This window comes from Podarcis melisellensis, assembly GCF_964234715.1.
Source record: "Podarcis melisellensis genome assembly, chromosome: 1".
NCBI lineage: Eukaryota > Metazoa > Chordata > Lepidosauria > Squamata > Lacertidae > Podarcis > Podarcis melisellensis.
The window spans coordinates 33,246,217-33,260,781 of record NC_138528.1 but is presented as its reverse complement, the minus strand read 5'-3'; the positions used below and the strand labels follow the sequence as shown (position 1 = coordinate 33,260,781).

The following is a 14,565-nucleotide window of genomic DNA, read 5'->3' as shown; positions in this document are numbered from 1 at the left end:
AAAAACAAACCACCCCAAACACATTGCCACCCAAGTGCTCTGGTTAAGCAAATAGCAATGATGAATGATTTGAACACAAAAATATCTCCTAACAAGAAAGAAGAAAAATGACTGAAGCTGCTATCCTATACACACTTACTTGTTCCACTGACCACAACAGCTGCATTTAGACATAATAATAAACAATATTTATCAATACATGAATTGACATTGGGTATGTGCACTTCCCCCTCTTCTCCAAAACAACAGAAAGGAGATCAGAATCCTTTGCCGATGTTTTTAACTAACCACAGAGCAAATTGTGTTTAGTCTTAAGCAATTAACTGAAAGCAGCTCTGTCCTGCCCTTGGAAGACCAGTTTCAAAAATGGTGCGGAAGGTCCTCTCCTCACACTGCCTTCCCAAAGCCAACTGAGCGAGGCCCCGGGCTTTGGGAAGGAAGCACAAGGCTATGGCAGGGTCCTAGTGCCTCACTTACCCAGTTTTGGAAAGGCAGCATGAGGGCTTGCGTTGGACTACTCTGCTCTGCAGAGAGAATCTGCTCCCAGTATTTGGAACTCCTTATCAAGGGACATCTAGCTAGTCCCATATTTTATAACCTTTTCCAGGCAAAAATATTGTTTATTTAGATATGTCTTTTAGCCCATTAACTAACATATATGTTGAAACTGGTTCTTTTTGTTGCTTTTACTGATGTATTTTACCTGCCTTGTTCTTATGTGGTTTTTTTAATCAGGCACTATTTTCACTGCATCTGTATTATTATTAGTTGCCTCAGTTATAGAAAGGTAGGATGCAAATTCAACAAGCAAACCGATTAATAATAATAATAATAATAATAATAATAATAGGCATGCATAGGATTGTGCCAGGAGCTGCTCCTCAGCTGAAAACAGCTAAACAAGGGGAAATATATGCAGAGTACACAGCATTTCAAAACTTACCTTAACATCTGTAAACGGAGACACAACAATGTCAGGAGTGCTTGGGTGTAGAGCTGGGAGTTCACAATATAAATTGGGAAAGCAAACCAGAGAGCCTAAGAGAACTTGTGCTTCTACTCTTGGTGCCTGAGAAAAAGAGAAAGATACAAACAGATGATAAAGTTTAGTCTTCATCTTGAAATGAAACGTTTTAAGCGCAGGTCTCTTGGGGTATTGAAGTCATGAAGGGGCAACATGAGTGGGAAAAAGGCCACGTAGCCCTGGCAGGATTTTAAATTACACAAGGAGTCCCTACAACTAGAAGAGGCTTCCTGCTGCAGAACGTACACTGGGGTTGAGAAAGCTGGCCAGAGCCATGAGCCATGAGCCATTGGGATGGGGTAAAGCCCTGTTCTACTTTATTGCCCCTTCAATCACCCAAGGACCAGAATGATGATGAGCTGCTTACAGTGCTTCATTGGCTCATATGCTGGTGATATGTTTGACCTGCTAGGGATGCTTCAGAGTTATTTTTTTGAGAATGCAATTGCACTGGGGCTGCCTTCAGGTATTACAGCTTATTGTTATTTGTTAGCTATTCAGTTTGATAGTTACCTTATGCATAGCAGTTTCTAGGTAACTTAGAACCAAGTTAAAAGCATGCACAACATAATAGCACCATTTTCTTACATCCGTTCTTTATGCTTGCCTTTCACAGACCTTCCCTCTTTTATTATTATTATTTATTCAATTTATACATCGTCCTATACCTGGAGGTCTCAGGGCAGTTTTTGCTGTTTGATACCCTTACCTCCCCCTTTCCTATCTTCATGTAATATTTAAATTTAGATTGCAAGCTCCCTAAGGCAAAGGAGCACAGTGTAAGGCAGGCAAATTTGCAAGCAACTGGATGTATAAAACACCGTGACAAGAATGTAAACAACCTGTACATTATCTAATATACAGCTTTATAATAATACACTTTTGTAGTAAGTAAATAAATATAATATGCTAAGTTGCTTTTAAGGCGACAAAGTCCCTACTTAGAAAGACTTTAATTGGTAAACTTTGTACACAACATCCTAGTAACACACACACACACACACACACACACACACACACACACACGGTGTGTGTGTGTGTGTATGTGTTATATAACTCATAGCTATATATAAAAATAAGCTGTATATAAATGGACTGCTGGACTCACCCAAACGGTGCTTTTAGCCAGTGGCCATCCATTAGGTAGGATCTAGCACCACCTCATGGCTAAAGGTGAGTGGGATAGCAAGAGTGGAAAAAAGACTCACAGACCCCAGGAAGTGAAGTGGCGGGTGGGGAGACAAGCAAGAAAATAAATAGACCTCCATCCCTCTTTTTAATTATAGAAAAGGAAGGCTAAATACAGACACCCCCCCCACATGTGTTCTACTCATGTGCAACTACGTATATGCATAGTGCCGGGAAATAAATTTAAAACAGAATGCCAGGAAATGGCGGGAGAGAGCCCAAAGAGGAGGTCAATGAGGAAGGAGGAAGTCCCAAAGAGATTGAAGGCAGAGTGGGGATTTGTTTAGGCTGTCAGGCCTCCCCACCTAACAGCTGACCCGTAAGGTAGCACAGCAGCCGCCACAGCTGCTTTTCTGCATGGCCTCCAGCTGGCCCCAGAACTTCAACTCTAGTTGAAAAGAGAGTTGTGTGGAGAGACAGAAGGGGGAAAAATAGGTATTTGGAGGCTTTTTAGAGGATGTTCCCCACTTTAGGCAATTTCACTTATGTGCATGGGGCCCCAGAATGTAACCCCCACATAAATGGTGGGGACACCTGTCCTGGAGAACAAAAGGAAAAACACTCATATTGAACGCAAGAAAAAAATCCAAAAGGAGAGCTAAGACCACCAATCCATCTCAGGCAAAGGCAGGAAATGGACAGGAGTCAGAACTGGAAGGGGTTGGATATGCCTTGACTCTTAGTTGCATATCCTGTTTCTGGATACCAGGTGGTGCTAGATCCTACTTGACGGATGGACACCCACAGAAAATCTAATAGCAATTGCTGAATATAATTAACCTGGGCAACAGCTTAGGACCAGGCTATCTGAGAAAGCACTTCCTTCTGTACAAACCAGCCCAGTCATACAACAAAAGGAGGGCCTTCTCTGTGGTGGCCCTCCCACTGTGGAATGACCTCCGAGAGATATGTCAGGCACCTGTGGTGCAGGAGTTACATTGGTGGCAAAAACTCAGTTATTCACACCAGCATTTCAAGGAACCAATCCTTACTACCGACTTTAGTGAACTCTGGTATATATTTAATTGTTACTTTGTTGTACTGGTTTTATTTTGCAAACTGCCTTGCTATTTTTCACAACGAAATGTGGTCTGTAAATAATTTTAAACAGCAGCAATAATTTTTGTTAATGGAAACTCACATTGAGAAAAGAGGATGCCGCCACTCTACCAGCTGCGACAATGAAGTCCATGATCAGCATGGTAGCACCAGGTAAACCAAGTGAAAAAAACTGAGGAGAACAGTGCTTGATGATTGTATTGACGATATCCTTGGAGGAAAAGAGGCACAGAACTGTTTAACAGACAGATCGCTTGCAACTTCCATAATAGACACTCTGTTAATAAAAAGACTAACGAAAGGACAAAATAAATAGTATGGAACCCTGTTTTGAGAATGTCAATGGCAGCATTTAGAGATTGTGATAATCTATGTTTTATTCTGATGGGAATAAGTCACAGCAAATATTGGGTTTCTGTGCCCCCACTTTCCCCTTTGGTTCAGTTGCAAGGAGATTAGAAGCTGTTAGCTTCTGTTTTGAATTAATCACAGTTTAGTGTGTTGTCTCCATTCCAAACTATTTACACGGTATAGGTATGAAGGAGTTTATTTGAAACAAACCAGTGTTAAGATTTAGTCACAGGTTGTTGGGTTTGGATGAAACAACAAGCTGTGTTAAAAAAATGGAAGCAAAAGCAAAAGCTTTCTTCAGGAGCAGGAAGGGTTTATCCTTAATGATAAACCATGAGGAAATCATCATGATGTCCAAGTGCAGCTAGGGAGTCAAACTGAACCTGAATGAAAAATAATTTCCCAGTGAACTAGAATAAAACTATTATCCAAATCTAGCCACATTTCTCCATAGGATTTGCAGTTATATTGGAACTTATCAAGATGTGAACATTCTCTCAAAATAATTTATTCACAAATTTGTTCAAGCAAAGTTGAATTACTGCTCTTGGTATCATTTTTTATTAAGCTGTACAGATCTCTTCAGTGCCAGGTGAAGTCCATTTTATTTCTCCAGGCTTTTCAAGTCTTAAAATTTCAATCTTAAATGTTTACTGCACTTGAGAACTTCTGTACTGCTGTCGTCCCCAGTGTTAGAAACTGAGATATGAAAGCTAGGAGCTAAACAGCACCTTAAACCTATGTTATGGGCACTTTTTAAATAACTAGAATACAAAGCTGGAAATGAATGAACTGCAGCTAAAATATTATGTTCATTTTTCACATGGTTGAGTCTTTCCCCAGCCCACTTCCGTCATATTCTTAAGAGGGTCTCTTCTCCAGTCTTCAGAGAGTAGCTGGAAGTGGGGAGGCAGAAAAAGATCCTCCTTTTCCTTCCACTCTGCAGTTTTAATCTGAAATCTTACATGTGGAGCTCAGAAACTGCTCACGTGGATGAAATTCCCTGTCACAAAATGTGCCTAGGACATTGGGGGTTGTTGGCTTTAAATCAGGATTTATTCTGCTACTATTTTTATTGTGCTTTTTTAGTGTTAATTGCCCAGAGAACGTTTGTATTAGGTGGCTTTCACAAATGTGAAAATGGGAATAAAACCTAAATTTGTCTTGAGGGTGCAAAATGATTAGTCAGAAGTGCCTCCAAGTTAGAACTGACCATCAGAGAAAGAAGAAAATGAAAGACAGTAAAAAGCAGAACAAAATATTTAACAAATGGGAGTAGAGTTTCCTTCTAAAGTATCTGCTAACTCTAAGAGAAGATGAGTAAGATTACTGGAACCAATGTCTCCTTATTTGCCAACGACCCTTAGATTTCTGGGAAGGTATCTTATTCAGCAGTGTGACAGATTCTTGGCAATTATACCCAAAAGGCATAGCTTTACCAGAACTATTATAAATTGGTAATTAGATTGTTTTGCAAGGAGTTGAAACTGTGAGTATGAGACAAAATCTTGCAGTGTATTGCATGAATTGTCACTTAAGTTACGGTAAGACAGCCTATATTCAGACTTGAAGAACAAAGACTCTGGGCTAGTTCTCATGAACAGCATATGAGGTGGCAATCCTGTGTATAGGCTCTACTACTTTAGACTGTAGGTGTGACTCTTATGATTGGTTTTTAATTATTTCTGGAGGAGCATTCAATCACAAAGAAAATGAGATGTCAATTAAAAAAGAAATTTAGAACACTTCTCCCTGATAGCTCGTTGGCTTTGTTTTTTGAGTGAGGGGTATGGACCCATCTACAATCCAAAAGAGTGCAGCTCAAACACAGATCTACCATGTCATCTTTTGTTTGCAAGAGCTAAGCCTCTGTCTCTAAGAAGCAATCGTTTTTTAAAATATTATTCAAAAAATCCTATGCTTTTCTTGGAAGCTTATCAATGAAGAGATCAGAAGTGGCAGGCAAGGGTCCTGAAACGCAGCTTGTTCAACACTAGTGATCTTTCCCTGAAACATGTAGCTACAAGAATTAGTTGGGTGCATTCTAAGTTTACTCAAGAAAGGCCCAGCCAGTAGCCTGACATTATGTACCCTATAACACTCCCCAGCTTCTTGTACAACATACAGAGTGTTCTTGCCAGTGGCAAGAAGCAGGTAGAAATGGTTCCCCAATATCAGAAAGTTTGAAAACCACTTCTTTAAAACATAATTTACAATGAATAAAAACTCCAAGTGAGGATTATGTTTGCAAATTCTCAAAGGCATACTCTGCAACACGTTTTTAATTTTCTGGGTTCACGATTGCTCAGAAATGTGCTTCAGAATAAAGTTTAAATTATTGAGGCTCCTTACCTGATCAACGTGAAGTAGTCCACAGTGCATTATATTGTAGAAATGAGTTAAAAAGTCCCTGTTTGGAGAAACGTCTTGTCTCCGCTTCATTGTATTACATATGAGTTTATAAGCATGTAACTTGCCTTGTTTGTACTTATCACTCAACATGGTTGCCTAATATTAAAGAATGAAACCACAATGTTAACACTTTGATACGTTACTCATTTTCATTTTCATATTCACAGAATGGGCTACACTTTTCTTTACCTTGAATAGCCACGGAGTCAGAATTCGCAACGGAGGAATTAGAACTGGTGGAGAAGGTGATGTCATGTTATCAGCTGAAATGCCAAGATTGTCTCTAATCTGAAATTATTTAGAAATACAATGCAAACTTGTGTGAAGATGAATTTGCTGCTTTAATTCTACCTTAAAATACTTTTTTTAGGCTGAGCGGCTAAAAATATTCAGTTCTCCAAATACCTTAGCAAGATTTTGCCAGAGTTCACAAAGGTAATCAAAAACTTGAGCATGTATTTCAGGGTCCATAATGGAATTGACATCTCCTAAAATTCCTAGCATTCGTCTCCACATTACGGTAGCGACATCTGCATGCCATCCAGTGACTGTTCCTCCTGCCATCACACTGCAGCATTCAGATGGAAAATCACTAGTTTCTGTAACAGAAGGAAAAACAAACAAAACTTCAGGCCAGCTATTATTTGAAGGTGGATTAAGAAGTTAAGGGGGGAGATGATACAAGGTCTGCAAGAACGTCCATTTGTGCAGTGGGGCTTTCCTTCTTCCTCATGACCCCCTGGCTCTAAGGGTGTCAGGAAAACCCCCAGAGAACCACATGTGGGGAAGAAGGAGGGATCATTCCGTCTGGCAAGCTGAAATGCTTGTGTTGACAGAATGACCACAACAGCAAGATGTTGAATTCCTCCCAAGAAAAACCCATTAATATGTTGCATCAAAATATATGCTAGCCAGGTGGAACAGAGCTGATATGGTCCCTCAATCCCCCGCTGTGCCACATTTACTCAGTTTATTTAATGTATAAATAGTCCATGCTCCTGCTTTAATCAAGCAGATGAAATTTTTACTTTCTCCCAGGAGTTAAAAACATAATTAGTAAGACAAATTTAATGAACGGCAAACAGAAAACACAAGTACTGTTCTCTGAGACTACCCAATTCTTAAAATAGTGAGCACTGTATAGGAAATGAAATAAACGCTATTCTTTAAGTTTTCTGTCTAAGGTATTGCCTAGGTCATCTGGTGTCTGTAAAACAGAGTGGTGGAGCTTCTCATCCAGCTGTAGATCTTTCTGTTCGTTGTGATCTGCACTCAGAGTGGCAGGTGATGGTGTCTGCGATCGTGATCCAAGAGCAGACTGGATTGGTGATGCGCTTTCAGAACCTACAAATGACATTTTAGCTATCAGAATAAAAAATGCATTTACTCAGCCTTCATTCTGATTTGCAAGTAGCATACAAAGCTCAACAGCGGCACAACAAGCACACATCTGAAAATATGTTATTAGTAGCACTTTGGACACCTATACAGTCAAATTTAAGTTGCTGGTACTGGTAAATTCGTAATTTTATTTGTTATAGGAATGATTTCCAAATATCTTATGTATCAAAAGTGGGGGCAGCAACAAAATATCCAGCCCCTGGATGCTTACTATATGCTGTTGACGTCTTCAGCAGGCTGATTTCCTGCTCAACTTTGGGGAAATTTAAAAGCTGCTTGATGGTTTATAGGGGTGACAGATGAAGAGGAAAAAAAGGTTAGTATGGATGTAGTTTTTGCCATGTGCAGACCTCTGGATCATGGCTACAAACTCTACTTGATATGAAGAGGTCTATTATTCCAGAAAACAATACTCTGGGATTTTTTTTAAAAAAAATCAATTTAACTGGCAAAATATACCCCACAAATTATATTATTCAGATCAACTTTATAGGCTATACTTTTCACCATTTCTAAGAGGAAGGCTGTAAAAATGAATGCGTTAGTCTTTAAGTTGTTGGTACCCCAACTCGTCTTATTGCTGCCACAGAATAAAATGGCTAATCCTCTAGAAATGAGTTAAATATTCATAAATTTCACTCCTCTGCTTTGCAACAGAGGAATAACCCAGTCAGATGGACAGGATATAAATAATACATTATTATTATTATTATTATTATTATTATTATTATTATTACCTGTAATAGTTGCTGCTTCAGCAGATAGTGGTTGTTGATTGAGACTGCTGGTCTCAGAATCAATATGGAGTGTAGTTAGACTAGCAACTTCCTGTTCTTCAGCACTTTGCTGAGGTCCTGAACCTGCATCAGACTCTGCAGAAGTTGTTGTGCCACCTTCAGGGCCAAAGCTGAAATCTACAGAGAGAGATAGATTCATATCTCAATGGCCTAACTAAAAGCATAGACCTGATCAATTTCAAAAACATAGGACTTTCCTACAAAGGGCATTCTTGCTACCTTTCATCTTGTGTTTAATGCAAGTGAGTTGTGCAATCATGTGCAGATTCCAACAAATCTAAGCAACATGATCCAGTGTTTTGGGATCTTATGACTAAACAAGGAGGCAGAAATTCTGGAGGAAAAGTTTCTCCTTCCTAGAAAATAATAATCTTCTACTTTGCAAAGGCTTTGGCAGCATGTATCACATACCCTCCTGAGAGGCTTGTATCTGTGTGCGCAAAAACAATATGATCAGGGTTTAGCCACCAACTGAGGGTGAACTGTTGTTGAAAAGGAATAAGCAGCTACTGGACAGGAATCTCAACCAGTGAATCAACTGATGCAAGCTATTACGGTTCTTTGTAGCTTTACTAGGTATATAGTCTAAAGTGCTAAATAGCTCTTGTTTTGCCTGTCCTAAAACAGGGAGATTTTCCCCACAACCACAGCAAAGATCAAGTATGAAGGTCTGGAACTAAACTAAACACAATGAGCTCTTGTTGATGATGCACCCAAGTTGTTGTAGTGTGCGGGACATATTCATGACCCTGAGGAAACCATGCAAAGTTGAGAAGTTCCTTCCCCACCAGCGTGCATATAGGGCCAGGGTTCCTAGAAGGTTGTACTGTTGTCTGTTGTTTCTTTCACAGATCTAGGTCTACAAAAATAACTTCTCCCAAAGTTGTGTGCTCTTATAAAATGGATGATAAGCCAAACACATTCCTTGTGGACTTTGCTCCAGATCATTTACAGAACCTGTAATTCACTCTTCTAAATTTCTCTGCATAAAGCTGTCTATTGCAAAATAATAATAATAATAATAATGTAGAGGAGGTATTATGATTTTAGAGGAAACTGGATGCGGGAATACTTGCTTTCAAATTTTTGGCCGTCATACTGGAAGGCGCTGAAGGAGTCCGAATGGCTGTCGGAACTCACAAGGTCACTGCTCCCTGCACTCGCAGGAGACGTCCACTCAGAAGGCACACCTGGGTCATCTGCAGGGCGCATTTGGCTCTGCTTGTTCAGTATATCGGGAAGGTCTTTTGGAACTTCTAAGCTTCCTGGACTGCTCCCTCTTCTGGTAACATTCTAATTGAAGAAATATTACAATTGAAGAAATAGTTTGAGAAAACGCTTTTGCAGCCAGAAAAGATTTTCATGTTTGCTATTTCAGAGACAAGGGCTGTACAAAACTAAATGATTCAGCTACTACCGATTTTCAAGTCCAGCTCCGTTTCCATCAAATAACACTTACTGCAGCCATTTTCATTTGAGGTCATCAAACTAACAAACATCACTAGTTATTAACATTTTTACAGTCATAATTAACTAGTGATCTTGTAAACTGCTTAGCATTACAATTGTATATTTCAGGACAAAAGAAAATTGCAAAAGCTTACCAGAGCACTACCACTGCGCAGTCTTTCAGCTATAAACTCATCCATGAGGTCAGGAATATTTGCATTACTACTGCCATTATCACTACCAAGAGGGTTCTGCTTTGGGCTCATATCCTCTCTATTGGCTAAAAGCAAATGAATGACTGTATATAGTAAAGAACAGTTTCAATAACAAAATATTTTTTAAAGCACAGAAATAAACCGGTAAATACAAAAGAATGTCATGCAGTTAAAAAACCTTCTCCCATAAAATAAATTTAGCTTTAGGAATTAGTAAGTCTACCCTCACCCTTCAAATCCCCCACCCCTACCCATCACCACTGAGCAGGTATTAGTCAATTTCCAGTGTGACCTTTAAAAGAGCAAGAAAGCTTACAGATAAGCACTACTTATAGTTGTTAATGCTTGCTTTAAGCACACATTCTTCATTCCTCCATATCACCAGATGCATAATTCCCCCCCAACTCTGCGGGTGTATGCTAATGAGAAACATATAAGTAGAATGTACCAATGAATTATGTTTCAATGCAGTACTGTAGACACAGAGTACACTTAAATAAATTAATGAACAATGAAAGATGACATGATTCAAAAATTAACAGAAGACTTAAAATGGTCAGTGGTTTATGATCAATATTGCACAGAATTACGCTGTTTTTAATTCTGTTACACTATTGTGTTATTTTACCTTGAAGGTTTTATTTTTCTTGTTTATCTTTTTTTTTTTTTGAGAAAGTGTTATCCCCTCAAAAGACTGCAAAGCAACCATACTGTTAATCTGAGGTATAACATGGTCTTGATATTAAAATCGTGAAGTATTAAATTTCAAAATTTCGTTCTATATACTCCTAGAATCCAGACTGCACGTTGCTTTTAAAGAGAAACTTTTACTAAGTAGCATATTGAACAAATTAGCCGGAAAGAATCTACATTACTACCCAGTCTACTGTGATATGCTTACAAAGACTGCCCTCAGATGGCATTAACATCTCAATGCAGGATGCATTACAGAGCATTCTGTTAATCATGCCAGCATACAATGTAAAAAAAAAAAAAGCGCAAAATAAACCTACCTCACTGCTGAAAGTTAATTGACTGTTCTTTTAAAAGTTACTGAACACATGAACTAAGATGGTGATATTAGAATGACAGCCAGCCTTGCCCATTTGGGTTAACACATAGAGGCTCACAGTTAGCTCAAGGAGAACTATCATGGCACTTTATGCACTTCCATGACCCCAGGGGGGAGGGAAAGCAGTGATAGATGTCGCTTAGGAAGTCAGTGCATCCATTCCAATGAATGCACACAGAAAGCACTGAAGCATATTTTGAAATAGCTCAAATAAAAATGACCAAAATCCATACCAGATTGTTTTAAGAAGGTAGTCCAAACAGGAAATTTTGAAACCTACTTCAAAATTTTCTTGTCTCATTTTCAGGAGGAGGAGGAAGAAAAATTAACTGAACCTACAATTGGCTGAACTGCAATAACTGATCACTAGGAAGATAAATAGGAGATATCAAAACCATTTTTTTCCTATTGGACAGCATACGAATGCCAAATATATATTGAAGACTGGCTTTCAAGGCTTGCCAGGAGAAGTATATGATAAAGACAGGATCCATTGGTAGGTCATTTACTATCTCTTCCTCTTCCCTACTCTTACAGTGTTCAGCAGCAAAGTGGTTCACTATTATTTTTTAAAAAGGATCATTAGTAATTTAACGTTTATCAAAGTAACTTATGCTGGAGGGGGGAAATTCAGCTGGCCATATGCGCATGCAAAACCAAACAGGAAAAGCACTGATCATCCCAAAGCCTTTTGATTTGCTTTATAAGAGCTTGCTTCAGGTGCATCAAGCCAAACTGGTGCTGCCTTTCTCCTATTGTGCTCCGCACACTGTTAGTGCTCACCTGCAGCTTTCTTTCCAAAATAGCCCATTACATGACTGTACAGATCCCTCAGTGGAGCCTCTGCTGGCACTCTGCTCTGCCTCTGTGGGGAAACATTTGCCTTCGGCTTCGAAAGAGCATGTACAACAGATTTATAAACACCACCCAGGGAGCCCTGCTGTTGTCCCGACTCCTGACTCGATGGCTTAGGTGGGCTACGGTTTGACATTTGATTTATTCCAATACTTTCCTTCTGCAACACGAATGCTGGAACATCTCCTGATTCTTTAATTTGCCTACTACAAGCAGAAGTTGTACTGGCTGGATCTAGAGGCCTATATATTCCGGGTTTGACCAGCACAGCCATTGTGGATGAGCTGGTGCTTGTGTTGCTGCTGCTGCTGCTGCTGCTGTTGCTACTGCTCCCGCTACTGAAACCACTGAGTTTACGAAGTCTTGCTTTCCAGGGGGCCTCTTTGTTTTCTAGAGGATTATAAAACTGAACTGATTCGGTAGATGGCCTAAAAGTAACATGGACACTGTTTCGCTTTTTAGCTGCTATTTTCATTATTTTAGCCTTATGGGTTACCGTTTCAGATATGCTTCTCTTAGTTGGTGACAGTTTGCTCATGCCAGTAATGTGAAGCATTTCAGGGTTAACTAAGGCTTTATGTGGCATTTTCTTTGCATGCATAACACTTGTGTTGGTTATTTTTTCATTAAAGAGGGCACTTCTATGCTTTTCAGCTAGCACTGCTTCCACAGATACATCTACATCAGTGGCAATTTGTCTGAACAAATACCTCTTCGTTTCCTTTTCTCTAGGGCTACTTGACCTGGGATCAGGCAGATTTTGGATGGGCCTATCAATGTTTAAATGCTTAGCTTTATCAGCTTGGCTTCCTGTAGAACTGTCTACTTGTGTAGGTGCAATATTACTTATAAAGCCACTTTGGTTTTGCTCCAATTGCAGTTCTGCGTCATCGGCACTTTCTGCAACAGTGGTACTACTTGCACATGTAACAGTCTGGTCTGTATGCTCTACTCCATCCAATGGCAATTTATCATTCCTACTTATTCCTGCATCAACTTCATGAGAAGAAGGCTCATGCTTATCTATCTCAATGCTACTGCAAAGTTCTTCGTTTTCCTTAAGATATTCTCTCAGAGAGGAAAGAAGATCATCTTCACCTTCAAGGTCAACATACTGGTTTTGTTCAAAGGCTGTATCTGCAAGTTCTACCGGGCCTACCAAATGACAGAGATGGTCATAAATACTATCCCCAACTTCCAGAGAGGACTCTCGGCTATTTGTATCAGTAACATGACTTTCAGTGGATCTACATATTGAAGAGGCCTCTGTGGAACTCTGTAAGCTTGGCGCATGATGGGATGAATCGTCAATGACAGGAACTGCACCTTTGACTCGCTCAACTGTGAATGGTTCCAGGATGTCAGATGTGCTGCTACTTCGTGGAAGTGTCTGCTCCTCGTTCAACGCATCAAAAACTTCACTGGGCGTTTCCTCACTCTGTGAAAAATGTCTGACGCGAGGTGGACGTGGGAGGATTTGAGCATCATCCATGTCTGTAGAAAAAGTATGTATTTAGGAAATCAAATACATAAATCTAATATATATATATATACTATTGTTTTGTTTGTTCACTACTGCAAGGTAGTGATACGCTTTAAAAAGAAGTCCTTAAGAACCATAAAATATTCTCCACCAAAAACTAAAATGTTGTTAAACACATATACATACACACACATGTGCACATACGTGCACACATATGCTATCTAGTACAGTGTGAGATATGAGTTAGACCATCAGAACAGTCTTAAAATATTAACATGCATGGAAACAGAGCAAGATCATGGGAGATATGGAAATGCTGTTAAAGCTAGGGCTGTGCCAATAAATTATGAAATACTAATTCATGGAATCAGAAATAATGACTTATAATATAGCCTGTTTGGGAAAATATGTAACCCAAGAACTGACAATATTTCTAGCCACAAGTTGACTCAATATGTTGAGGGAGCTGTATCATCTTTAATTATTAAGTAAATATTTCTCTCTCTCTCTCTCTCTCTCTCTCTCTCTCTCTCTCTCTCTCTCTCTCTCACACACACACACACACACACACACACACACACACACAAAACACCTATGTAGGTATGTCCATAATGGGTGATCCCTCATTCAAGTGAAAGAAAGCAGATGGTTCCCTAACTCTGAAAGGCTAGGTACGAACAAATGAACACATCTTTCAGTCTCCAATTGGAATCTTCTGAAGCACCTCTTAAAAATTGGATACTAGTTTCTTATAAGAACCGGAAAAAGCTAATACAATGATCCAGAGGAAGTCTGACAATTACTGAACCCACAGCTGACTTATCTTTATTCTTAATGATCAAAATGGCCAAAAATGAATCCTAACGAAGGATCCATTGTTCCCTCAAGATGAGCTGAACTTGCACTAAGAATGGGGAGGGGGGAATAATACTTACAGGTAAGAGCCCACTTCACCTTTTCCCTTGCTGTTTTAGAGTTCTGCTGAAAGCAGTATACCCTCTTAGGAGGTGAGGTGAGAGAAGAGAACAAAAGCTAGCTGTGTTAAAATTTACACACCTACAAAACACTTAAAACCCAAAGGAAATCTCTTTCATAATTTCCTGCAGAAGCCCCACTGATATAAGGTCTAGACTCTAATGCACAACAAAGAAGTTCCTGGAAGCTCTTATAGCAACCCTTCAGATTTCCTTTTGAGTGGATCTGGGCTCCAGCTCCAGGGGGACACACTGCAAAATGAGTTCTAAATAGTCACAGAAGCA

The 14,565-nt window shown here is 39.5% G+C and overlaps 1 protein-coding gene and 1 long non-coding RNA gene across 11 annotated transcripts in view; one reads left to right on the top strand and one right to left on the bottom strand.

Moving 5' to 3' along the window:
* Positions 1-14,565, top strand: part of LOC309373375 — a 173,852-nt gene that overhangs the window by 51,239 nt on the left and 108,048 nt on the right. The window lies entirely within an intron of this gene.
* The window catches only part of RALGAPA1 (Ral GTPase activating protein catalytic subunit alpha 1), a 123,203-nt gene that overhangs the window by 63,041 nt on the left and 45,597 nt on the right, over positions 1-14,565 (bottom strand). For 6 of the 10 annotated variants that reach the window (XM_081908134.1, XM_081908137.1, XM_081908136.1 and 3 more), the window contains 10 exons: positions 11,752-13,317; positions 9,837-9,961; positions 9,309-9,525; positions 8,173-8,349; positions 7,226-7,378; positions 6,440-6,633; positions 6,224-6,322; positions 5,975-6,130; positions 3,354-3,482; positions 944-1,069 (listed from right to left, as the gene is read on the bottom strand). In XM_081908134.1, coding sequence (XP_081764260.1) covers positions 944-1,069; positions 3,354-3,482; positions 5,975-6,130; positions 6,224-6,322; positions 6,440-6,633; positions 7,226-7,378; positions 8,173-8,349; positions 9,309-9,525; positions 9,837-9,961; positions 11,752-13,317 — 2,942 coding nt within the window. The remainder of the gene's footprint in view (positions 1-943; positions 1,070-3,353; positions 3,483-5,974; positions 6,131-6,223; positions 6,323-6,439; positions 6,634-7,225; positions 7,379-8,172; positions 8,350-9,308; positions 9,526-9,836; positions 9,962-11,751; positions 13,318-14,565) is intronic. The other 4 variants (XM_081908140.1, XM_081908143.1, XM_081908141.1 and 1 more) reach the window with 1 other exon arrangement.